Here is a 27,059-nt window from a genome sequence, read left to right as displayed (position 1 = left end):
CGCGGAAACATGTACGTCTTCGAAGCAGCCCCCGGGACTTTGAAGACGTCATCTACCGTGTCTCCATCTTTTCCTGCTTATTTGAGTCAGTCTTCTTCTGTTATGCAATGTAATAAGCCAGTTTCTTGACATCGTCGGTTAGGTCATTGTAGTCAAGGGTTCCTTGACAAATTGTCTTCTCAGGGTTTTATTCCCAAAGTCAAATTAGATCATAAGTGTCCTAGTTGTAATGTCTGCAAGAGTCATGTACTTCCCTTTCAAAGTATCAATAAAAGAGCTTCCAAGCCATTTGAAATTATTCACTCTGATGTTTGGGGCCCAGCTCCTGTTTCATCTCTATCTGGCTCTTGTTATTATGTGTTATTTCTTGACTCTTTCACTCGTTACACTTGGATTTACTTTATGAAATCTAAATCTGAAGTGTTCAAACTTTTCAAACAATTCCATGCTCTTGTTCAGAACCTTTTCAATTCAAATATCACTTATTTCCAGTGTGATGGTGGTGGAGAATACATATCTCATGATTTTAGTGAATATTTAAAGGACCATGGTATCACACGTAACTCCTCTTGTCCTTACACTCCACAACAGAATGGAGTAGCAGAACGTAAGCATCGGCATATTGTTGAAACCGCGTTAAGTATGATGCACAATATTGATATTTCTTTCTCTCTTTGGACTGAGGCTTTTCACACTGCAGTGCATATCATTAACAGGTTGCCTATGAAATTATTAGGAGATCAGTCTCATTATTTGCTTCACGGTTCTCACCCTTCTTATGATGATTTGCATGCTTTCGGATGCATTTGTTATGTCCATGTGGATCATTCTTTACGTAACAAGTTTCAGGACAGAGCAGTTCAGTGCAGATTTCTGGGATATGCCGATGGGTATAAAGGATATAGATGTTATGATCCTATTTTGGGTAAGATTAAGGTGTCTAAAAATGTTGTTTTTGATGATGACCATTTCAGCACTTGTGATACTTCTCAGGTATATGAGCAAACTACTTATGATCCATGGCTTTGTGATACTTTGCTATATGACTCTATCAGAGATCCTGTTGTTGATGAACCAATTCAGTTTGAAGCAGACAACTCCATCATCCAGGATGCGCCTTCACGGTTTTCAGGTTTGGTTTATGCCCGTCGAGGAGCCCCTTCAACTCCATCTCACGAGGCTCCCCCTCTTCGACGATCCACACGTGAAAGGCATCCTATCCATCGTTGGGTTAGTTACAACAATTTTTCTCTTGACTTTCAGTTGTTTCTAACCAATGTGGCCAAAGAGAAAGAGCCGTCTACTTTCCATCAGGCAGCCCATTCTCGAGCTTGGGTTGAAGCTATGAACGAAGAAATGGCAGCACTTCATGAATGTCATACATGGGATATTGTTCCTCGACCTGTTGATAGAAATGTTGTTGGTTCCAAATGGGTTTACAAGATCAAGCGTAAACCAGATGGTAGCATTGAAAGATATAAAGCTCGCCTTGTTGCACGCGGATTCACACAACAATATGGGCAAGATTATGAGGAAACTTTTAGCCCTATTGTCAAAATTGGCACCATTCGTGTGATCCTCACTTTGGCACTTCAGCATGGTTGGTCTCTTAGCCAGTTGGATGTCAAGAATGCGTTCCTACATGGGGACTTGAAGGAAGAGGTGTATATGGAGCAACCTCCTGGATATAGTGAACATGATGCGGCTACATGGGTTTGTAAATTGAGAAGGTCTCTTTATGGTTTAAAACAGGCATCTCGGTCTTGGTTTGAGAGTTTCTCCATGGAAATTCAGCAGCATGGCTTTTCTAAGAGTATACTTGATCATTCTTTATTTATGTATAAGAATGATCATGTTACTACTTGGGTTCTTATATATGTTGATGACATCATTATCACTGGGAGTGATGATGCACATATTGCCTTGGTCAAGTCTTTACTCATGGCCAAATTCAAGATGAAGGACTTAGGCCCATTGCGATACTTCTTGGGAGTTGAAGTCGATAGACAAGATGATCGACTCACTCTAAGTCAACACAAGTATACTCTTGACATTCTTCACACCACTGGTATGATTAATTGTAAACCTCTCAGCACCCCATCTGTCTTAAATCATAAGTTTAGTGCAAAAGAAGGCCAATTATATCATGATTCCACTTTATATCGCCGCATTGTTGGTATGTTGCAATATCTTACATTTACAAGACCTGACATTGCTTATGCTGTAAATCAAGCATCTCAGTTTATGCATGCTCCCACTGATTGTCATATGAAATGTATTAAGCGTATTCTCAGATATCTGAAAGGGACTATTGGAGATGGATTGCTCTATCACAAAGATGAAAGCTTCACTACAGGACACCGTTTACTTACATATTGTGATGCAGATTGGGGTGGGGACCCTGATGAGTGTAGGTCGGTTTCAGGATATTGTGTTTTTATTGGCCCAAATATTGTCACTTGGAGTAGTAAGAAACAAAAGGCCATTGCTAAATCCAGCACTGAGGCAGAGTACAGGGCAATGGCAGCAGGGACAGCTGATGTCACTTGGGTACGGCATCTTCTTCAAGAGTTGAATGAACCTATCTCTTCCTCTCTGCTTTTATGTGATAATCAAAGTGCCATTAATATTTCTTTTAACCCTATTCATCATTGTCGCACGAAGCACATTGAGATTGATCAGCATTTTGTTAGACAAAAGATTGAAACAGAAGAAATTGAGGCTTCGTATGTCAGATCAGAAGACCAAGTAGCAGACATCTTCACCAAAGGATTGGTTAGTCATCAATTTTGGTTACTTAAGGGCAAGTTGAGCATGATTGAAGATCATCCTCAACTTGAGGGAGGCTGTTAAATATGTATATGTAAATGAATATATTTCTGTACTGTATTGTACCACTTGTACAGCATACTGTACTGTATTGTATTACTGTACTGTATTGTACAGCATACTGTACTGTATTGTACTATTGTACTGTATTGTACAACATACTGTACTGTATTGTACTATTGTACTGTATTGTACCACTCGTACAACATATAAATATCAATGGAAAGGGGAGAAGACATCATTGCCGCCCAACATTTTTTTTTTCTCTTCCCTCTTACCTCTCTCTCTATCTCTTGCTACGATAGTAAGGTGACTCCCACATCTGATTTCTCACACAATTGAGGCTTTGACACATCTTCCAAGAAAAGGCATGATCTTCACCAAGGTTACTATGATCAAAGGTCTATTGGCTCTAATACCATGTAATGAGAACCGGAGAAGAAGCACAATCACAAAGCCACTAATGGGCAAAGTACAAGAGACATTGTGCACAAGCACAAGAACACAATATAGTTCATAACACAAGCCGGCAAGGGCTGAGCACAAAATAAAAAAATATAATTTTATTAACTCTCAAATGCTTAAGAAAAGCATGAGAAAAAATATGGGAGAGCTCCCATATATAAACAACAAAGGAGGAAGAAGAGGGCTAGTCCAATGACTAGTAAAGACATAAAAAAGAAAAAAAGGACAAAACTGCCCCTAATGGGCAAGACCTATTACATAAAATAAAAAGACTAAAATTCTCCTAGAGGATATCACCTATTACATCAAGAAGATTAAAAAACACACATATATATATACATATAAATATATATACATCAAGTATATATATATATATATATATATATATATATATATATATCAATAAAAATATATATGTTAACCAAAATAACAAATACACACACAAATATATATATAGTCAACCAATACATTTAACACCATCAACCACCATAGTGAGGAGACGCGACCCAGTTTTGAGGATGACCAAGGGCGGCTACTGAACCTTGCTGCTGCTGCACGGCAAACAGCGGAACATCTGATTTATTGCATCAGACAAACTGCAAAGGACTTGTGAAGGTCCTGACAGGAGCAGGTCAGCCCCAACAAATTATATATATATATATATATATATATATATATATATATATCCCACTCATGACACTAATCAACCTTGTGAAGTCAGCAAATTTCAGGGGAATATTTAGAGTTTTGGAGTACCATGACCAGAACAGAAGAAGCCTTGCCGACATCGTGAACAATTCAGTTTTGCCGCATCAGCAGGTTCCTTGGCTGGTACAGGAAGAGGAATCGGCTTATTTGGGCTTGGTGCAGCCTTTGTCACTGACTTTTCAGTTGTATGCTTTCCAGTTTTACACCTTCAGTAATAAAAGATGAAGTCTCCATGAGAGAGTGCAGATATTGATAGACAAAACAAAGTCTACATAAACAAGCATGTCAGAGATATGTAATTCAATTTTAATGCACCAAATGTGGGAAATGGTAAGTCAATTTAAAGGACCAAAAGTTTTCTAAAGGCAGGTTTGGGCATGCAAGAGCTCACTGTTTGTGAGATGGAAAAGATATCAAGACTCTTACAGAGGCAATAACTGCATTTTTTAATTACATGAACAGATTATTTAACTCAAGAATCACAATGGTCTGCATCAATGCTGATGCAGCCAGATAGTTGGCTGGAACTCAGGGTTCATGAAAACAACTCAAGCAGCACTTACAATGTAAATATATGCTTTTAGCACGTCAAGGTGCACCAGAGCCACACTCATGTATTCTGGAAAACAAAAATGTCATAGCCTAGCAGTAAATAAAATGGAACAAATAATCATGACCATGGACAACTGTTTTTTAACATTTAGACACGCAACACTGCATCACATGACCTCCACAATGTCAAAGCAGTACTGGACAAGATCAATGCTCCATCTGGCCATAGCCGTCAGAACATAAGACTAGAACTTTTGAAACAGAAGATTTTTAGTTGACCTTAAATTTCAAAATGCTTAACACTTATTTTGCCTTTTGCAAGTTAATAGACATGTATCTCTTTTTAGTGATAAGACCATGATGCCATAACCCTTTCAATCCAACCAATACCCAACAACAAACAGCAAAGTCAATTAGAGTTTAAAAATGAGACTTAGTTGATAAAACGTGATTAGATGTCCTGGATCTGGATTGGATCCAGATCCAGGATGTCAAATCACGCATTCTGTTTTATTCTATGTAATGGCATCTTTTGTAATTTGTTTGCATTTTAAACCTAATGTATATTAAGGTGCATATAATACAATTAGGATGCCTATTGTGTGTGGCTGATTTTTTCTAAGCATTTCCCTCCCTCCCTCTCTTTCTCCTTCTTTCACCTCCTGCAGAAAGGTATCTGTGGCATCTTCCATACTTCTGATATTTGTTTTTCTTTCATGGTATCAGAGCGGGGCTGCAGACTTCTTCCAAAAGGTATGCCCATATAGATCTGAACTTTGTTCTTCTGGTCAGAATCTCTCTTCCTCATTATTTCCCTCTAATCTTTCTTCTTTTCTTCCTCCTCTTTCCTGTCAATCGGTTCTCCTTTGGATTTGTTCGCCCAATATTGCGCATTATCCTCTTTGCCGTCAAACATTCTTTAAAACCCAAAAATATTTTTGATGTCAAAATAGTGCTCGTTTGTTTTTAATATCTTAATCTGAAAATCTCTCCAGTTTTGATATTAACCCAGATTTTATTTTCTGGGATCTGCTAACTGATCTGAAATTTCCTTTTTCTTTGCCGCCATCTTTTATCGTTATCTCTATTAGTTCTTTTCATTGTTTCACATATATTCAGTCGGCATGTATATTGGCAGCATCTTATTGTGTTAGCAGGTCTGTTTGTTGCAGGGCTTGGACTGAGTCCAGAATAGTGCCTTTCATTTAAAAAAAAGGGGCACGTTTTAGATAAAATCTACAACTTTCCTGCTTATTGGCCAAATCTGATTTTGCTGATGCATAGTCAGTCTTGGCTGAATCTGTCATAATCTTCTCTTTGTTTTATCCTTTTTCTCTTCACCTTTTATAAATGAATTTGTCTACCTACACTGGCCTCTCTTCGAATTTTTTTAGCCAACTTGTTTCTGAAAAACTTAATCATTCTAATTTTCTGACTTGAAAGAGGCAAATTGTTCCTTTCATAAGGAGCCAAGATCTGTTTGGGCATCTGGATGGTTCAATTTCAGTCCCACCACAGTTCATTTCACAGGAAACGAAAGATGATAAAGGAGTTGCATCGGTTAACTATATTTCAAATCCTGAATTTACAACATGGATGAAGCGAGATCAGGCCTTGGTTTCCTATATTACTTCCACTCTATCACAGGAAGTATTGATATCAATACCGGATGATTGTACAACTGGTCAATTATGGAACAAGCTTGCGCAAACATATTCTCAGATTTCAGAAGTAAGTTTTATTTCTAAAAATCGAGTTTCAAACCCTTAAAAAAGGTTCAATGTCTGTCATAAAATTTTTAAACAAGGTAAAGTTTGTTACAGATCAGCTAGCTATTGTTGGAAGTGCAGTCTCTGATAAGGAAAATGTACAACAAACTCTTAATGGACTAGACTCCGAATATCATGTTCTCTCTACTTCTTTATCGGCTCTGCCAGTGTTACCTAGTTTTGAAGATCTTCAAGCTAAACTTCTTCAATATGAGATGAGTATAAAACGCATGACGAAAGGTAGTGATCATGAAGAACACATAATGTCTTGGCCTCGGATATGTCTCATGGTATTGGGCGTGGGGGTAACAGTTTTCAAGATGGTAGAGGACGTGGTCGCTTTGGTCAGAGAGGTCATGGCATTCTTCCTACTCCGAGCATGCTAGAATTTTTCAATGCAGGGAATCAGAGAAGAGTGCCCACAAGTTTTCAGTGTAATAAGAAAGGGCATGTGAAAGTTGACTGTTGGTTTAATTCCCAAAACAAGAGAAATAATAACAAAGCAGGAAACAAAAGGGAATCTGATGGGAAGAAATCCATTGAAGATATGCAACAACTTTTTCTGGCAACTTTATCTCAGATGAGTATTAAGCAGAATGATCAAGGAGAATGGTACGTAGATTCTGGAGCAGCTACTCATGTTACAGGTAATGTTGGTAAGCTCTCGAATTTATCTTTTTATTTTAAAAAAGGTAGTATAGTCACTGGAGATGGCACACATCATCACATTTCTCATATTGAAAGTGCAAAAATTCCTTTGTCTAGTACTTCTCTTAGTTTGTCCAATGTTCTTCTTGCTCCTAACATTAAAAAGAATATTGTTTCTGTATCCAAACTTGTTGATGATATAAATTCTTCTGTCAAATTTACTATCTCTTATGTGTATGTTAAGGATCTTCGAACTAAAGAGACATTCGCGGGGAGCGACGAGAAAACATGTATATCTTCAAGGAGGATCCCATATCTCATTCATCTTCTACCTTGAAGTCACCTTTTTTTAAACCGACATCTCAGAGTCTTAAGTCTTGTCATACAGATGTCTACGGTCTTTCTCAATGTAATAAGCCAGATTTGTGGCACAATCGTTTGGGTCATTATAGTCATGGTTTTATTACGAAACTTGTGTCAAAAAATTTGATTCCAGAGTCTTGTTTGCACCTTGTGTTGGATGCTAAAAAGTGTTCAAGCTGTCAGTTATGTAAGAGTCATGTTCTTCCTTTTAATCTTTTTAATGAAAGAGCCTCAAAAGCTTTTAAAATTGTGTACTCTGATGTGTGGGGACCAACTCCTGTATGTTCTTCATCTGGAAGTCAATATTATGTTTTATTCATCGACAATTATTCTCGTTTCACCTAAATATACTTCATGAAACACAAGTCTGAAGTTTTTAGATTATTTCAAGACTTTTGTGCACTCATTAAAAATCGTTTCTCTCCCAATATTTATATATTTCCAATGTGATGGTGGAGGTGAATATTCTTCAAATGATTCATTGATTTTCTTCAAAATAATGGGATAAATAGATGAGTGTCTTTTCCATATACCCCTCAACAAAATGGAGTGGCTGAACGGAAACACTGTCATATCGTTGAGAGTGCCATGCGCATGCTTTATAATAGCAATATTCCTATTAATCTTTGGACATAAGCTTTTCACACCGCAGTGCATGTGATTAACTGCCTGCCCACGGGAATTTTAAAGGACAAGTCTCCATACCTTACTCTTTTTGGAAAACATCCTGATTATAATGACTTGCACATTTTTTTTGTGTTTGTTATGTACATATTGACAAGTCTCTGAGAAATAAATTTCAGGATAAAGCAGTGAAGTGCATGTTTGTTGGATATGTGAATGATTATAAAGGATACAAATGTTATGATCCGGTAACTAAATATATCAGGATTTTCAAAAATGTTTTTGATGAACATAATTTTGAGAGCACGTCATTGCCTCAAGAGTAGAACCCACCTCCAAATGTTGAAGTTTATGATCCCTGGATGAGTGCAGGATTGTTTGAAAGTGAAAGGACTTGTCAACTATTTTGTGAAGAATTGAGCTCAAATGGACAAAATCTCGAACCTCCACATTCTTTAGAAAACGAAAGGCCTAGAGAATTTCAGAGATTCTCTGGTCAAGTTTATGTTCGAAGAGAAAGAGATCCTGTCACGGACAATGCCGAGCAGAATATGAGTCAACCTTCATTAAGAAGATCGGAAAGGATCTGTCATCTTATTCAAAGGTGGATTAGCTATGATAAATTTTCCATGGATTTTCAGTTGTTTAGGTCTCAAGTTGAGAAGCATGATGAACCTGTTAACTTCTATCAAGCCATTAAATACCATAAATGGATAGAGACTATGAATAAAGAGATGGAAGCTCTACATGAATGCCAAACCTGGGAAACTATTCCTAGGCCCAAGAAGAAAAATGTTGTTGGGTGCAAGTGGGTTTATAAGATTAAATATAAGCCTGATGGATGCAATGAGACATATAAAGAGAGACTTGAGGCACGAGGTTTTACACAAAAGTATGGGCAAGATTAAAATGAGACTTTCAGTCCCGTGGTTAAAATGGGAACAATACGGATTGTTATATCTTTGGCAATTGATTATGGATGGCAGCTGAGCCAGTTAGATATAAAAAATGCTTTCTTACATGGAGATATGAAGGAAGAAGTTTTCATGGAACAACCTCCTGGATATGCTGAAGGAGATCCCAAGAATTATGTCTGCAAACTAAAAATAGCACTTTATGGGTTAAAGCAAGCATAACTCCTGGTTTGAGAGTTTTTCTATCAAAATTCAAAATTATGGTTTTCGCAGATGCTCACTTGACCATTCCCTATTCATTTTCAAGAATAAATATGTTACTACCTTATTACTTATATATGTTGATGACATAATTCTTACAGGCAATTCAGACAGTCATATACAAACAATAAAGAAATTGTTGATGCAAAATTTCAAGACCAAAGATCTTGATGATTTAAGATATTTTCTTGGAGTTGAAGTAGATAGAAGAGGAGATGTTTTAACTCTTACACAACATAAATGCACTCTTGATCTTTTGAGCAAGGCAGGATTGACAGATTGTAAACCCCTAAACACGCCTAGTGTTTTGCATTAGAGGCTAAGCTCTAATGATGGAGACTTATATAATGATTCGACTAAATATCGAAGCATTGTTGGGATGCTTCAGTATCTTACCTTCACCAAGCCAGACATTGTCTATTCTGTTAATCAGGTATCTCAATTTATGCACAAGCGAAGAACTAGTCATGTTGATGTTGTGAAGAGAATTTTAAGATTTTTAAAAGGAATCGTTGGAGATGGTCTTATTTATCAAAGAAACAAGCTTGACAATAAGGGTCACAAAATCAACACTTATACAAATATAGATTGGGCAGGGGATTCAAATGAGAGAAGATCTGTTTCTGGATATTGTATATTCATTAGAAGAAATTTGGTGTCATGAAATAGCAGGAAGCAAAGAGCTGTTGTTGGGTCCACTACTGAAGCATAATACAGGTCCATGGTAGCTAGGACTGTTGAAGCTACATGGGTCAGACATCTTCTATCTGATCTATGAGAAGTTTCTTTATCATATTTGTTGTGTGATAATCAGAGTGCCATTAACATTGCTTATAATCCAATACAAAATTGTCCCACAAAACATATTGAAATAGATCAACACTTCATCAGAAGGTTGAAGACAAGGAGATTGAGCCTCACCACATTCGCACAGAAAGTCAAGTTGTTGATATGTTCACTAAAGGCCTAACAAAGCATCAATTTTGGTTCCTAAAGAACAAGTCGTCCATCGTACAAGACTATGCACAACTTGAGGGAGGGTGATAAAACATGATTAGATGTCCTAGATCTGGATTGGATCCAGATCCAGGACGTCAGATCACACATTCTATTTTATTATATGTAATGGCATCTTTTGTAACTTGTTTGTATTTTAAACCTAATGTATATTAAGGTGCATATAATACAATTAGGGCATGCCTATTGTGTCTGGCTGCCGATTTTTTCTGAGCATCTTCCTCTCTCTCTCTCTCTTTCTCCTTCTTTCACCTCTTGCAGAAAGGTAGTTGTGGCATCTTTCATACTTCTGATATTTGTTTTTCATTCATTAGTAACCAGAACATGAAGGTATTTTATTATTATTAACACAAGCACATTCCATGCAAACAAAGCATCAGTACCGTCCAAAACCTACTTTTTCTTTTCTGTCTTTGTGAGAGTACATGGACATGAACCTCTGAAGTTGAATTATAAGCATCTTAGGGTGTCAAAACCAACAATGATAAACACATTAATGAAATGTAGATCAACCAAGTCTGCCTATTGCAAAAGCAACAATGCGAATATGAATAATTTAAAAGAACATAATCTAATCTGAATGAAAAGATTAATCTAATTAAAGCTATGGAACAGGACAAGCAAATACTAGATTTTAAGGTTCGATCTTCAAACTCCACCAAACAAAGTCCTCTATTTCCCATTTATGTGAAAGCCTTAATTCTTCCACCAAATGCTAGTGTGGGTCGGGCTTGTTAATATATATATATTTGTTGTAAACTGAAATACCCAGCAAGGGTATTTCGGTCTTTTATTGTAATAGGCGTCAGCCCATTAGGGGCTGACAATTTTTTACTTTTATTTTTTATCTTTTACTTTTATTTTATTTTGTATTTTTGTTTTTTTTGTTTCTGGGGCAGCTCCAATATAGCTGTTGGAGCTGCTCCCAATGGTCATAAATATGACTGCTGGGAGCAGCCCAACAACCATATTGGGGCTCCTCCCTACTGGTCCATTTGTATTATAAATAGGCCCTTTGTGGCCTTGTATTTTCAACTCATTTTTGAGTGACTATGCAATAACAAATTTGTTAGACCCTTGTGTGGGTGGTTTGATGATTCAATCAAGTAGAATACTTGATTGAAAGTGTGTTCTTATATGTTTATTAGATTGAATCCATTTCATTACATGGTATCAGAGCTTTGGTAGTCCAACAACAATTTTTAAAGAAAAGTTTGTGACAATATCAAGAGGAGGATCGTGAGCTTAGCGGATACAACAAATCATGGATTGTTGCATTAAGAAGTATGTCACATCTCAAGAAAGTTTTTATTACTTTCTCTTTCTCTTCTTCTTCCCCTCTCTCTCCCTTTCTCTACCCTTTCTCTTCGAATTGTAAAGAAATTGAGAATGAGAGAGAGGTAATATTCTTCATTCCCGTAGGCCTAAACGATACTAACAATGTGATGTGGGCATCCATAGTAAAACACAAAATATGGGAAAAAAGACTGGGGTTTGGTGGACGGTACCGAAAAAGAGCCTAAGTTCATTCTTACGAAAATTGAGAATGTGAAGGAGGTTGCACTTCAAGGACAGGAAATGGATAAAGTTGTTTCTGACTATGAAAAGAAATGAAAAGAGTGGAGGATGGGTCATTCTAAAATAATTGGATGACTCATCAATAGTGTGGACATCCACAAATGTTCTAGCTTGACAAAATTTGATTTCGCTAGTGATGCGTGAAAATATCTTAAAAACATGCATAGTCTTAAAGATATTGCACATATATGCAATGTTCAAAACAAGGTGAGAACCATGACTCAAGAATAGATGAGTATTAGAGAATACTATAATGCACACTCTTTTCTTGAGCCAAAGTGACATTGCCCACAAGACGTAGAACTCCGTGAAAACCAAATTAAAACGGAGCATTTTTACCAATTTATTAACAGGCTTAGACCCGAATTTGAGGGAACCAAATCAGCTCTCATTCCTAGAGGAGGTATTCCTTCCATAGTGGAAACTCTTAAAGAATTGACTATGGAAGATAATAGATTAAAGAAGCCTTCCGTTTCAAAATATAAAGAATCCGTGCTTGCCATGTTAAAGCCCGAAAATCATACTACAAGATACAAACTTCCTCATTTTGTTAAAAATGAGAATAGAAGGAACCCCAACAATGAGAGGAATGAAAAGAGGGGTGATCATGAATACAAAAAAGGTGAAAAGATAATTTGTTATCATTGTTACGAACCGGGACATATCAAGCCTTTTTATCCTAAAAGAAAGAAGGATGATCATAAAGAGAGAGTTGCTTTGGTTGAAAGAAGTGAGATAGACAACTCCAAGTGCATTGGCTCGCTCTCATTGGCTCAACTAATGGAGGCGCTACAACATATGCTTAAAGCTCAAGCTCCATCCTTTTCGGGAGCGGCTATATCTACAAGTGGTGACCATGGTAAGACCTATTGGATCCTTGACTCCAGTGCTTCCTTTCATATGACACCAAATGAGTCCATATTGTCTGACTATAAGTTTAATCCAAATGACTCTTATGTTTCAACTGCTAATGGAACATCTTTGAAAATCAAAAGTTTTGGGATTTTTCAAAAGCATCCAATCTTTCACATACCAAATATTAGAGTAGTACCAAAATTAAATTTAATTTTTTTATCAGTTTCTCAAATTACAGACCATGGTTGTAAAGTATTATTTTTATCTAATGATTGTCTAATACAGGATCTCCAGTCTGAGAAGTCAATTAAGCGAGGCTATAGAAGAGGAGATCTTTATGTTGTGGACAATCTTGAGTTACCAAAATAACCGTTTTGTAATTTTATGGAAAATAAAGATATAGAAATTTGTCACAAAAGACTAGGACATTCAGATGTATGAAGATTAGCTCCAGTCGTAATCCAAAGAAGGGGTATCCTATTATGTTGTGTTTGTAGACGACTATAGTAGATATTCTTTGATATTTTTTTTAAAACAAAAATCAGAAGTATTTGAGTGTTTTAAAAAATTTCATTGTTATATTAAGAATCAATTTAAAACTAATATTCAAATCTTTAGAACCAATAACGGAGGATAATTTGTATCAAAAGAATTCAAAAATTATCTTGACCTAAATAGGATTATTCACCAAAAATCGTGTATATACACTCCTCAACAAAATGAACTAGCCGAGAGGAAACATAGACACATTATTGAAACCACTAGAACACTTTTTGTGTCTAGAAATGTTCCAAAAGCTTTTTGGGTCGAAGCCGCCCTTGCGACAGTTTATTTGATAAATAAAATGTCTTCCAAAAACATTGAAAATATCTCTCCTATTGAAAAACTTTTTAAAACATCTCCCGATTATAAAAGGTTAAGGGTCTTTGGATGCAAATGCTTTGTCCTTACCAATAAGAATGACAAACTTTCTCCAAAAGCAATCCCTTGTGTTTTTTTAGGCTATGGAGAAAGCCAAAAGGGATATAGATGTTATAACATTGAAAGAGACAAATAGTATGTTTCTCGAAATGTCACTTTTCTTGAAAAATGAAATTAGTTTTTGTAAAGGAAAAATCCAAGAAAGTTGTGACTATTCGTTTATTTTTTACCTTGTCAATGAACATGAAAGGTGTGAAAATATTCATGACACACATGAGAGTAGAAATGAAGACATACATAATGCAAGTAAGAGTGTGAATGAGGATCTTAATGATATAGACCCATCTCACAATGATATACAAACCTATGCTTGACGTACCGAAGATCATCCACCATGTGCTTTAGAAAGGTATTCTCAAAACCAAGATATAGATTCGTCTAGTCTTAGAAAATCCATAAGAATTTCTAAAGCTCCCGGTAGATTTGTATCTTATGATTCCTTTAAACCAAGGTATAGATCATGCCTCATGGCCATACACTCATATTCAGAACCAAAATCTTATCATGAGGCTAAAAATCATCAAGAATGGATTAAAGCGATGAATGAGAAATTAGAAGCCTTGAAGAAAGGAAAAACCTAAAAAATCCAAACACTACCTAAAGAAAGAAAGATCATAGGATGTAGATGGGTCTACAAGGTAAAAACTAAATAGGATGAAACATTAAAAAGATACAAAACTAGGTTAGTAGCCAAGGGATATAGTCAAGAATATGAAATAAACTACGATGAAACATTTGCTCCAGTTGCTCGAATGACTACTGTGAGAATTCTCATTTTCATAGCATCAATTAAAAAATGGCCTATCTTTCAAATGGATGTAAAAAATACGTTTTGGTAATCTGGACGAGGAAGTTTACATGGATCCTCTGCCAGGCTTGGAATTAGCACATGAAAAAACTCTTCGGTTGTGCAAATCCTTGTATGGCAATGCAAGAATGGTGATCTTATTACTTTACGTAGATGATATGATAATCACAGGAGGTGATAGGCAGGGAGTTGATCATATCAAAGATGTGCTTAAAGCCAACTTTGATATGACAGAACTTGGTTTTTTACGATATTTTCTTGGAATAGAAGTGGCTTACTCACATCGTGGTTATTTTTTGTCACGGACTAAGTACGCAACAGAGATCATTGCACGATCAGGACTTTCGGATGAAAAAATGATTGATACTCCAGAGGTCATAAATGCCAAAATAAAGAAAGATGATGGAGAGCCTTTGCAAGATTCAATTCCCTACAGACAAATGATTGGGGTTTTGTCTTATCTTTCTATTACCCGTCCTGATATATCTTATGTTATTCATTATGTTAGTCAAATTCAGCATGCTCCCACTACAATACATATGAGTGTTGTAATGAGAATTGTTAGATATATTAAGAAATCCATTAATCATGGATTATTTTTATCATCCCCCTCTCCTCAGTAGAAGTCATTGCATATTCTGATTCTGACTGAAGAGGGGATGGAAATGATAGACACTCAACCACTGATTTATTTGTGTTTTTAGGTGATTCCTCAATTTCATGGCGATGCAAAAAACAACATAAGGTGTCTCTCTTCTCCACAAAAGCTGAGTATCGTGCCATGGCAACAACTACGTAACTACGTCTGAGTTGGTATGGTTGAGACAACTTCTCAAAAACTTAGGAGTTCATATTGCGGAACCTTCAAGGTTATGCTGCGACAACAAAAGCATTGTATACATTGCAAGCAATCATACATTTCATGAGAGGACAAAACATATTGAAATGGATTGCCACTACATTCGTGAAGAATTTCTGAGAAAGACCATCACATTGTCCTATGTTCCGTCTGATTATCAACTAACAAACATATTCACCAAAACACTTCTGTCTCCCAGATTTCACTTCCTACTTGGCAAACTCTTGATTGTTCCACCATGAGTTTGAGGAGGGGTGTTAAGATATATATATATATATATATATATATATATATATATATATATATATATATATATATATATATATTTGCTGTAAACCAAAATACCCAGCAAAGGTATTTTGATCTTTTATTGTAATAGGCGTCAGCCCATTAGGGATTGACAATCTTTTACTTTTATTTTATTTTGTATTCTTGTTTTTTTTTGTTTTTTGTGTTTTTGGGGCAGCTCCAATATAGCTGTTGGAGCTGCTCCCAATGGTCATCAAGAGCCATATTGGGGCTGCTCCCTAGTGGTCCATTTGTATTATAAATAGGCCCTTTGTGGCCAGGTATTTTCAACTCATTTTTTAGTGACTCTATGCAATAACAAATTTGTTAGACCCTTGCGTGGGTGGTTTGATGATTCAATCAAGTATTCTACTTGATTGAAAGTGTGTTCTTGCATGTTTATTGGATTCAATCCATTTCATTACAAGGCTTGCTAAAAGATGGAATTGATTCCTATTCCACACATTCCATGTGTATAGTTATTATACAGAGTCAATTTTGGATTTCTGGATCCTAATCAGACTTTTCTAATATTCCATCAATGTCATGGATAAGTTTAGAAGAAAAAAAAGAGAAATTACAATACAAGAACCCACATCAGCATTAAGAACTTCATGACCAACTGAGCTACTTGCTCAGCAGGTGTGTCAACAATGAGCCATACTTTTTTGTAGAACTCAGTTTGCCATCATCCAAATTATGGATAAGCCTTTCATTTTGACATGATAAAAATTGGAGTTGTTATCAATCTAAAAAAGCAGCACACACACGCATGCATGCATGCGCATCCACACCCACACACACAGCTTTTATGTTATTCAATCCAATTGCATGTTACCAATATCAAGTCAGTTTGTCCTGAGATTTTCTTAAGCTACTAACAAATTGAAATTCAAAAAACTGAAAAAAAGGTTATAATACTACAGCTTGGATACCCACAAAATCTGAACTCCAATGAGTATGCACTATGCATTAAAGTTTATGACAGAACATCAACTTTTTCTAAACAAATATAACAAACGCAAAAAGTACAGCCAGGAACAAAAGAAACATCAGTTACTTCTGAAATACCACTACAAATATGTATCAAGATAAGGATATCAAATATCAGGAAAAACTTTCACAATGACAAAAAAATTTATTTTAATTGCCCACTGAAAGAATTAGAATAAGCTTCTTTGCAAAAAGAAAATACCATACCCTGGAATCTCCAAAAACAAGCTGAAATCATGGCTTCTCTTCTTGCAACAACTCCACTCTTTCGTGCCATCATGAAATATTGGCTGGACAAAAACATTTACATATGCATATACCAAACACAATAAGATAATGAAAAAGAAAAAGATTATGAATAGAAAAAATTAATTATATAATAATTTGATTACCGCCTGAAGTAATTTATAGGAATGAGCCAACAGCACCAAGCACGCACATGCAAAAAGTAAATTTTCACATTAGCATCAACAAAGAGTTGATTTGACGTTTAAAGAACATGCTGAGGTGTGCATAATCATGGAAAATGAAAACAAAGCTCCAATAGCAGTGAAATGACGACAGAAATTTTCAAATGACCACTCTCAGCCCATCCTAAATTTCAAATTTTATAAAAGGGTTGTAGCCGGAATCAGAGGAACACGGTGTGAAGAATCCTTGCAAACAATCAAGTTTTCAAATAACTTGTACTTCAAATACTCAAGATACAAAATAAATGCACAGTGTTTACAAGCTTTACACCACAAAAGAAGTGCAATAAATGTACACTGTTTATAAGCTGAAGGAGACAACTCCTTACTGTAATACTGCATTCAATGGGCTCACATAGCCCTTATTTATAAGCACACTTAAAGAGTCGTCGAGCTATTCCCAACGGCTCTTATTAGAGACGTTGGGAATCAGCCCAACGTCTATTTTTTTTAAACACTGTACCACAGTCAGTGGCCGACTGTTGTACACACAGTCAGCCACTGACTGTGCACAAAAATATTATATAAAAGAACAAAAATAAGAAATTAAAAAAAAATACAAAAATAAGAAAAAATAAAAAGAAGGAATTACAATCATATTAAAAAACATGAATATGCATAAAATATAAAAATAACTAAAATACCCCTACAGCTAATACAAGAAAGAAATATATATTTTATATATATAAGTAGATGGATACATGTACATATATATATATATGTATCTTCTTTTATATATATAAAATATATATAGAAAATACATTGTCTTATGAATTACAATTTAACACCCCCCCCTCCTCAAACTTAGGGCAAAATGACCGAAAGTTTGTCAAGGAGGAAATTAAACCGCGAAGCATGAAGAAATCTGTCAATTGATATTCTGAAATTACATATGGAAGATCTATAACTCCTTTCAGATACGCTTCCCGAACATAGTAACAGTCCATCTCAATGTGTTTAGTCCGCTCACAAAAAGTATGATTTTTGGCAATGTATATTACACTCTTGTTATCACAGCATAGCTTGGTGGGCCCTTCTATTGAGATCTCTATGTCTTCTAATAGCTGATGAATCCATACAATTTTCATGGTAGTAGTCAACATAGCACGATATTCAGCTTCTGTTGAGAATAGATACACTTTTTGTTGCTTCTTAGATCTCCATGAAATCAGCGAGTCTCCTAAAAACACACAAAAATCAGTGATGGAGTGACGGTTATTGGGGTCACCTCCCTGATCAGAGTCAGTATAAGCAATTAATTTTAATTCAGAAGAAGAGGATAAAAATACTCTTTTGTTTAGTATGCCCTTTATGTATCTCACAATCCGCAAGATGGCTCTCATGTGAACTGATGTTGGTGCATGTCAGAACCGACTTGCAGTATCAACTACATAAGAGATATCTAGTCTAGTAATACTCAGATACATCAAAGATCCCACAAGCTATCTGTAGGGGGTGGGATCGGAGAGAGAAATACCATAATCAATCTTCATTTTGGCTCTTACTATAGTAGAAGTTTCGCAAACCTTATCATCCGTAATACTTGACATGTCAATAATCTTAAAGGCAAGCGTAGTTTGAGATAAAAAATACCCTCTATGAGAGTATGCTACTTCAATACCCAAAAAATAAGTTAGAAATCCCAAATAAGACATTTTAAACCTATCCTTCAAAATTGATTTTATGCTTTTAACCCCTTTAGAATCACTTCCGGTTATAAGCATATCATCCACGTATAAGAGCAGAATGACAATCCCTGCATTGGTTTTTTTAACAAATAAGGCAGTGACAATGAAACAAGAAGAAAAACCATTTTCTAACATTACAAAGTTAAATCTATCATACCAAGCCTTGGGGGCTTGTTTTAAACCATAAAGTGTTTTTCGAAGGCGAAACACTTTCCTTTTGGGAGTCTCCATTCCTGGTGGAGCATCCATATATACCTCTTTATTTAGATCACCATTAAGGAAGGCGTTTTTAACATCCATTTGATAGATGTTCCATTTGTTGATTGAGGCAACGGTAATAAGACATCGGACAGTGACCATTCGGGCCACAAGGGCAAAAGTTTCTTAATAGTCAATTTTGTATTCTTGACTATATCTCTTTGTAACTAATCGAGCCTTATATCTCTCAAGAGATCCATCACTCTTAGTTTTTACCTTAAATACCCATCTACACCCTATTCTTTCTTACCCTTAGGAAGATCTTGAAACTTCCAAGTCTTTGCCCTGTTGAGAGCTGAAAACTCACATTCCATTGCTTTCAACCATTCATCATTCTTTTTTACTTATTCGAAGTTTCTGGGTTCTATATAGGAATGAATGAGTTCTTCGTACGTTTTCATCATTTGTTGAATTAGACCCACTAGGCTCATTGAATTTTTCAATTGCACTCCTAAAACTGTTTTTATCTCTATGGGTATATGTTATAGGATCTCTCAATGCTCCTTCATTTCTATGTTGGGAGATAGGTGGATGGGAAGAGCCATCTTCTTTATCATTGACATCATTATGAATGAAATCGTCATCACTATCATCATCATGTGCTAACATTTCAAATAAAAAAGAATAATCCATGTTTTCTTCAAAGGGTTCACTTCTTTCAAAACCATTAACATTTTCCAGAAAACTCACATTTCTGGAAACATATAGCTTGTCATTCTTAATATCATAACAACGAAACCCTTTTTGGGTTTCGGAATATCGAAGAAAAGCGCAGGCAATGGCTTTTGGTGAAAGCTTGTCATTTTTGTCAGTAAGAACGAAGCATTTACAACCGAAAATTCTCAACCGACTATAGTCGGGTTCTTTGGTATACAATTTTTCAAAAGGTGAGATACTGTTCAAGTTTTTAAAAGGTAGCCGATTTATTAGATAGACAGATGCTAAAGCTGCTTCAGCCCAAAAACCTTTTGGGATGTTTTGAGAAACAAGTAATGTTCGAGTTATCTCTAATTATGTCTATGATTTCTTTCGGCTAATCCATTTTGTTGAAGGGTTTTCGGGCAAGATCTTTGGTGAAGAATACTGTGACTTTCAAGATAATTTTTGAATTCACTTGAAAGGTATCCTCCACCAAAGTCAGTTCTAAAAATTGATGAGTCTAGAGCTGAGGTTAATGCTAAGTTAGAATTATGGAGACAGACTTTGGAAGCAAGAGGTTTTACGTTGAGTAAGAGTAAGACAAAATATATGAAATGTTGGTTTAGTAAGCAACGAAGTAGTGATGAGAGTGTAGTGAAGCTTGGTGAGCAAGAAATAGCGGTGGATGACTGTTTCAAATATTTAGGATCTATCATTCAAAAGTATGGAGAAATTGATGGAGATGTAAATCATATGATTAAGGTTGGGTGGATGAAATGGAAAAGTGCAACTGGAGTGTTGTACAATCGTAGAATGCCATTGCGGTTGAAGGGGAAGTTTTATAGGACGACAATTAGACCCGCTTTACTATATGGTACGGAATGTTGGGCTGCCAAGAGACATCATTTTCAAAAAATGAGTGTAACTGAGATGTGTATGCTTCGATGGATGTGTGGAAAGACACTAAAAGATAAGATTTAGAACGAGGAAATACGTAAGAAGGTAGGTGTTGCATCCATTGAAAATAAGATGAGTGAGAATCGTTTACGATGATTTGGGCATATTCGACAAAGGCCTAATCATGCTCCGGTTAGAAGGATGGAGAAATGGGAAAATATATTAGCTAAAAGAGGTCGGGGTAGGCCTAAGAAGACTTGGATGGAGATGATAAGAAAGGATAATGAAGGCTTTGAACCTCACCGAGGACATGACATTGGATAGAAATGATTGGAGGAGAAGGATTCATGTGGAGGACCCAAAATGATTTTCTTTTTGGTTCAAATCGCCGACCCCAATTGTTTGGGATGAAGGCGTTGTTGTTGTTGTTGAAAATAAATCCAACAATATCTCGTATAGTCGTCAACAATATCATGTAGTTGTTGGATGGATGGAGGAGTGTGTAGATCCTACCACCATCAAAATTCCACAAATGAAAGATGGAGAACTGTATTCTTACCCATCGGAAGTACCAACTTAACAAGCTGAAAGCAAGCTATGGATTAAGACTTGCATGCTCTTCATAAGAACCAAAATGGGATTGGTGGAGCTACCAAAAAGTCAAAAAGTGATTAGATACAAATGGGTTAATAAAATCAATAAAAAATCATTGAACCACCCAGGAGGTATTGAGGAAGGTAAGTTGACAAAGGTTTGGAACAAAATAAAGGTGTTAAATTGGGTATCTTACATGGCTGATAAATTGGCTCTCATTCAATTTATGTTAATACTTATAGATAATATTGATTCGGAGCTTATGCATATGAATGTGAAGACATTTTACATGGTAAACTTGAAGAGGAAGGATACATACAATAACCCCAAGGCTTTGTTGAAGTGCACAAAGAGAATCTTGTTTGCATGCTTTAACAGCTTTTGCATTGGTTCTGTTAAAAAGGAAATATGCTTTTAGTTGTGGTAGTCATATGTAATTAGTGAAAAGTAGAGGGACTCTTTTTGTAACCCATTATTTACTAATTCCTTTTTAAGGAGGGATTAGGGTCTAATGACAGTTAACGAGTTTCCCTCTTCTCTCTCCTCTCTCTTTTTGTTTTCTTCTTTTCTTTTCTAGGGTTTCCTGCTGCCGTGTGTGTGTGTGGGTGTCATCTGGTCGCTAGATCTTGATCTAGCAACCAAGATCATCACGCCTATTTCAACATGGTATCAAAGTCGTGTCCCCTCCTGGGATACAATTTCTGATTGTGGGTCGTGTGATGCTGTTGTGGCTGATTATGGAAAACTGCAGCAAGTGTCGTGAAACGTGGAAGCACTCAGATCATGGGTCGTGTGATGCTGCTGATCTGATTGATTATCTGTGTTGTCGACATAGATTTTTACATGATAAAAAAATCTGATCGTTGTCGATGATCAGATCTGGTAGGAATCTGATCGGTGTAAATTGATTGGATGTTGCGGGCCTCAAAACAAATGATCTTTGACGTGTGGATGGTGGAGAAGTTCAGATCTGATGCAGAGAAGTCGTGAAATCAGATCAAGCAGAGATCTGATCCATTGAAGGTCGTAAGGGATCTGTTCTGTGTGTGTCAGATGCTGATCTGGAATCAGATCTGACGTCAGAATCTGGGTGTGTTGGCGTTGGTGGAGCCGGGCCTATATCGGATCTGACAAGTCTAAAAGTGTTTTTTTCCTTGCTACTGTAGTATTGCAGATTTGATTAGTCAGGTCTGGTAACTGTTTGTGATTCAGCTAAGATGACATCTCGGCTGTCAAAAGATGGTGATCAAGAAAGGGAACTGGTTGGAGAGTATAAAGCATTTGCGAACCCTTTCTCGTATGGGTCCTCTGTCAAGCTAGATGACTCAAACTACACGAGGTGGTCCCGGACGTTTATGATGTCTGTTTCTGGTCATCGGAAAAAACATGTTCTGTTAGAACTGGAACCACCCGATAAAACTGAAAAATACAACACATGGGATGAAGATAACAACATCGTTATGTCGTGGATGATGAACAACGTATTGCCCCATATCTCAGATAGTCTTATTTACTACAACACTGCGAAAGAAATGTGGGACAACCTTCGAGATACGTATTCTCACGAGACCAATGTGAGCCGCATCTTACAAGTCAAACAAGAAATTTATCAACTGCAACAAGGAGATTAGTCGCTAGCCCAATATTATGCATCTATAAAATCTGTGTTTGAAATGTTGAATGTACATAGGCCCCTTTGTTGTACTACACAGAAGTCCCATTAGGAGCAAACCATGGTTGCAAGATTCCTGACTAGACTATCATCTGATTTCGCAGTTGCAAAGGTTTAAATCTTGACAGGATCAGTTGTCCCAACTCTTGCCGAAGCCTACAATCGCCTGAGCAGACTAGCTATCACCCTTCCGCAGACTCACTCTGACTCACAAACATCTGCTCTTGTAGTCACCCCAGGTCGGGGAAGGGAAAATTTCTTTAATACACGTGGTAGAGGCAGAGGCAGAGGTACAAGAGGAAGAGGTAGATTTCAGTGTACCTACTGTGGCAAATTGGGGCATCTTGAGGACCAGTGTTGGGATAAAAATGGTAGACCCCCTACTTCTTCTCAGACATCAAGTGTGTCCAAGGCCCAAATTGCGAAGCTTAACATAGAGATTCCCTCTGGTCCCTCCAATGACTCAGTCACTCTTAGTCGTGCAGAGTATAAAGAATTGGTGTCTCACTGCCCTTCTAGTTCAGACGCAGTTACTCCTATTGCTGATATTGCTTGCTCCGCAGGTGAAGGATTAAATCACCAAGGTAGTAGATGGATTATTGATTCAGGGGCCTCTAGATACCTGTGTGGGTCTTCAAAATTTTTTTCCAAACTAGACCCCATGGGTGAACATCACAAAGTTGTCCTTGCCGATGGGAGTTCATCTCCCATTGTGGGACAAGGAAATGTTTTCATCTCTCCTTCTCTTCAGTTGACAGATGTGCTTCATGCTCCTTTCTTTCCTCAAAATTTATTGTCGGTTAGTCGTATTGCAAAAGAGCACAATTGTAGAGTGATTTTTTATCCTTTATGTTGTATGTTTCAGAATTTACTGACAGGGAAAGAGGATTGGTGGAGGCTATGAAGAAGGAGGAGTCTACTATCTTCAATGGCACCTTCGTCTTGGTCATGTGCCATTGCCCAAACTTCATCGAATTCTTCCTCAAATTTCTCCTTCTGCCTCATTCCAGTGTAAAGCCTGTCAGTTGGGTAAACACCACAGGAGTTCTTTTCCTTCAAGTGAGAGTCCATTGAGCCAAAGATTATTTGAGCTTCTTCACGTTGATGTATGGGGACCTAGTAGAGTTCCTAGTAGGTCCCAGTGTCGTTATTATTTGGTCATTGTCGATGATTTTTCCAGATTGTCGTGGGTATTCTTAATAAAAGACAGATCGGAAGTTCCTTCAATCCTTATGTCTCTCATTATTGAAATAAAAACTCACTTTGATTCTCTTGTCAAGATCATTTGCACTGACAATGCACTCGAATTTAAAACCAATGAGTTACTATTGTTTTATAAGAATCGTGGCATTCGACCTCAAACTACTTGTGCCCATACCTCCCAACAAAATGGGGTAGCTGAAAGGAAGCATAGACATCTTCTAGATGTTGCTCACAACCTTATGCTACAATCATGTATGCCTCCTTCATATTGAGGAGATTCCATTCTTACAGCCTGCTACCTTATCAATCGCATGCATTCATCTTCGTTGGGAGAACAAATTCCTGTGAAAATCCTATATCCCAATGCACCTGTTTTCTCAATCTCTCCCAAGGTGTTTGGGTGTGTGTGTTTTGTTCATAAACTAGGGCCTCAACGAGACAAACTATCAGCTCAGGCCATAAAATGTATCTTTGTGGGCTATTCAAAAAATCAAAAGGGGTACAAGTGTTATGATCCCATTGCTCGTAGAGAGTATGTCAGTGCGGATGTCTCTTTCTTTGAGTCAATTCCTTTCTTTTCAAGTACTGCCTCCAGATTACTATATGATCAGGGTGATGCTATGCCATTACCTATCCCCCATCTTCCTTTGGAGTCAATTCCTACGAGCTTTCCTGGTCCTACCCCTCACACTCAGTCACGGTATCATGATCCTCCTCTGGTATACTCTCGTAGATCTCCTCCGAAATCAGAACCTACACTACCTTCTTCTTCAGAAGTAAGTCCTCCAGCTACCATGACTGAAGCATCTATTGTGGATGATAATTTGCCCATCGCTATCAGGAAAAGTAAAATGCAATGCACCTTACATCTTATTTCTAAGTTTGTTACAGATGCGAGACTTGGGAGTCACATGAAGCAGTTTATCATAGCTCTATGTGCTGAATCTCTACCTCTTAGTCACCATCAAGCAGTCGTAGACCCCAAATGGAAAGTTGCTATGCAAGATGAGATGGAGGCCTTAATTACACGGAACACTTGGGAGTTGGTCACTCCTCCGGTTGACGTTGATATTGTTGGGTGTAAGTGGGTCTATACCATTAAGTACAAGTCAGATGGCTCAATTGAACGGTACAAGGCCAGGTTGGTGGCAAAAGGGTACACCCAGACGTATGGGGTAGACTTCTTCGAAACGTTTTCTCCTGTGGCACGCCTTGGTACTATTCAGCTGGTAATATCAGTGGTTGTACATAATGGATGGAGCTTAGGCCAGTTGGATGTGAACGTATTTTTATATGGTGATTTGTTTGAAATGGTGTATATGCAACAACCTCCAGGGTTCGAGGTTCAGGGGGAGTGCTACAAGGTATGCAAGTTAAAGAAAGCAATATATGGTCTAAAGCAAAGTCCACGTGCGTGGTTTCAGAAGTTCCTGGAAAATGTTATAAGACAATATATCACAAATCCTGGAAAAAGGCATTAAAAGTGACCAAGCGGATACTTTGATACTCAAGAAGTAAAAAATGTTTGTCATTACATATAGTGAAAGTGAAAGTCCTAACCAAATCCTGGTTATGTATATCTAAACTTTTTTGGTGCTAATAAAAAAATAAAGTCAACTATGAGCTATATATTCCAATTTGAGAATGGACCAATTAGCTGGGTATCAAGTTTCCATTGTAAGAAGCATTGTCTACTACGAAGGCACAATATATAGCATTGACAAAGCTGACAAGAAAATGGTTTGGCTTCAAGATTTGATTGGTAAAACAGGTGTACATTTTAAACCTATGATTTTCGTGTAGCAATATGACTATAGTATGATTATTTGAGAAATCAATTTACAATAAGAAGAAAAATCATATTATAGATCCATAACACTATATTCATGAATTAGGGGAATAAGACAAAGTGAAAGGGATTGAAGGTTGAAAGCAATGTTGTACGTATCGTACCGTATCATACAATACGGTACAATACATATCATTACTATGAGGGATGTCGATACGATTCACACTCATATCGCCATACAAGTGCATATCATATCTGTATCATATGTATCGTACAATACATGACTTATAGTACGATACAAGCCTCTAACGTACGATACATGGTCAACACACTTAAAATGGCTGAATCATAATTTTTCGATTTTTAGTTTTAATGACTCCCTCATTTGTGTAGAAGTCATTAGAGAGGTATTCACGAACTCTAGAGTGATTTGGGGGTCGATCAGTGTGCAAGGGAGAGGGCTTTTGCGATTTGCTAAAAGTAAAAGTGTATTTGGACCAGTTTTTCACTCAAGAAAATGGGTTAAGGTAAAAAAAATTTATTATGAGTCAAATTACAAAGCTACCTTCCAAAAAAATTTCTGCATCGAGGGGCGCTACTCCCTGCAATGCCCCGCCAAATTATCGCGAAGTTGGATCTACAAAAAGTAGATATTTATATCAAAGTAGAAATCAAGCTCACACTCCTCCAACAAAGATGACATCAGATGATCCGGCATGGCAATGAAACACTCAAGTAATGAGTCAAAACCAATTGAAAATCAAGTGCAATTATTGTCATAATATTTTTGTTTATGTAATATGAAAGTACGAGTCTTGTGGCATGTTCTTAATTGCAAGATATTTAATATTTTGCATTGTTCTTGTAAGATAGTTGATGTTTGATGTTGTCTTATGCATCTCATAGAGACATAAATGCTTCATATGTGATTTTATGGTTGCATTTTGTGCATTTTATCATTGTTTCATGTGTTATACATTTTTTCTATTTTTTCTGATTTGTTTAGAATTTTTAATTTTTTTTTTCAAAATTTACAATTTCTCATTTTGGGCCTGACTTACGATACCATGCTAACAACCTTGATTGGAAGTAAACACAACTTAGCAGATATTCTCACTAAAGTGGGTCATGTGAATTTTAGTTTCTCCATTTATCAAATCAAGGTGAGCTCGACGGTTTGTTAATAGTAAGCACATGACTTTCTTATTTAAGGTGGAAACTGTTGAATTAGGTGATATTAAATCACCACACTTTGTGTTACCAGTCTTTTATAGAGAATGGGCGGCTTTTTCAGAGCACAACAGGTAAGTTTTTCTCATGATAGACGATGAAATAAC

General features: G+C 36.7%; 1 protein-coding gene across 2 annotated transcripts in view; it reads right to left on the bottom strand.

Annotated features, from left to right (window-relative positions):
* The window catches only part of PBS2 (cysteine and histidine-rich domain-containing protein RAR1), a 44,429-nt gene that overhangs the window by 16,405 nt on the left and 965 nt on the right, over positions 1 to 27,059 (bottom strand). The window contains exons 2-3 of one of the 2 annotated variants that reach the window (XM_090014968.1): positions 16,720 to 16,802; positions 4,057 to 4,208 (exon numbers count right to left, since the gene is read on the bottom strand). In XM_090014968.1, the coding sequence (XP_089871094.1) occupies positions 4,057 to 4,208; positions 16,720 to 16,802 (235 nt within the window). Of the gene's footprint in view, positions 1 to 4,050; positions 4,209 to 16,719; positions 16,803 to 27,059 lie in introns of both variants that reach the window. The other variant, XM_090014967.1, reaches the window with a different exon arrangement.

The sequence above is a fragment of the Nuphar pumila genome, chromosome 7 (genome assembly GCF_984573655.1).
Source record: "Nuphar pumila chromosome 7, dmNupPumi1.hap1.1, whole genome shotgun sequence".
Taxonomy (NCBI): domain Eukaryota; kingdom Viridiplantae; phylum Streptophyta; class Magnoliopsida; order Nymphaeales; family Nymphaeaceae; genus Nuphar; species Nuphar pumila.
This window is presented reverse-complemented; position numbering and strand designations above follow the sequence as displayed.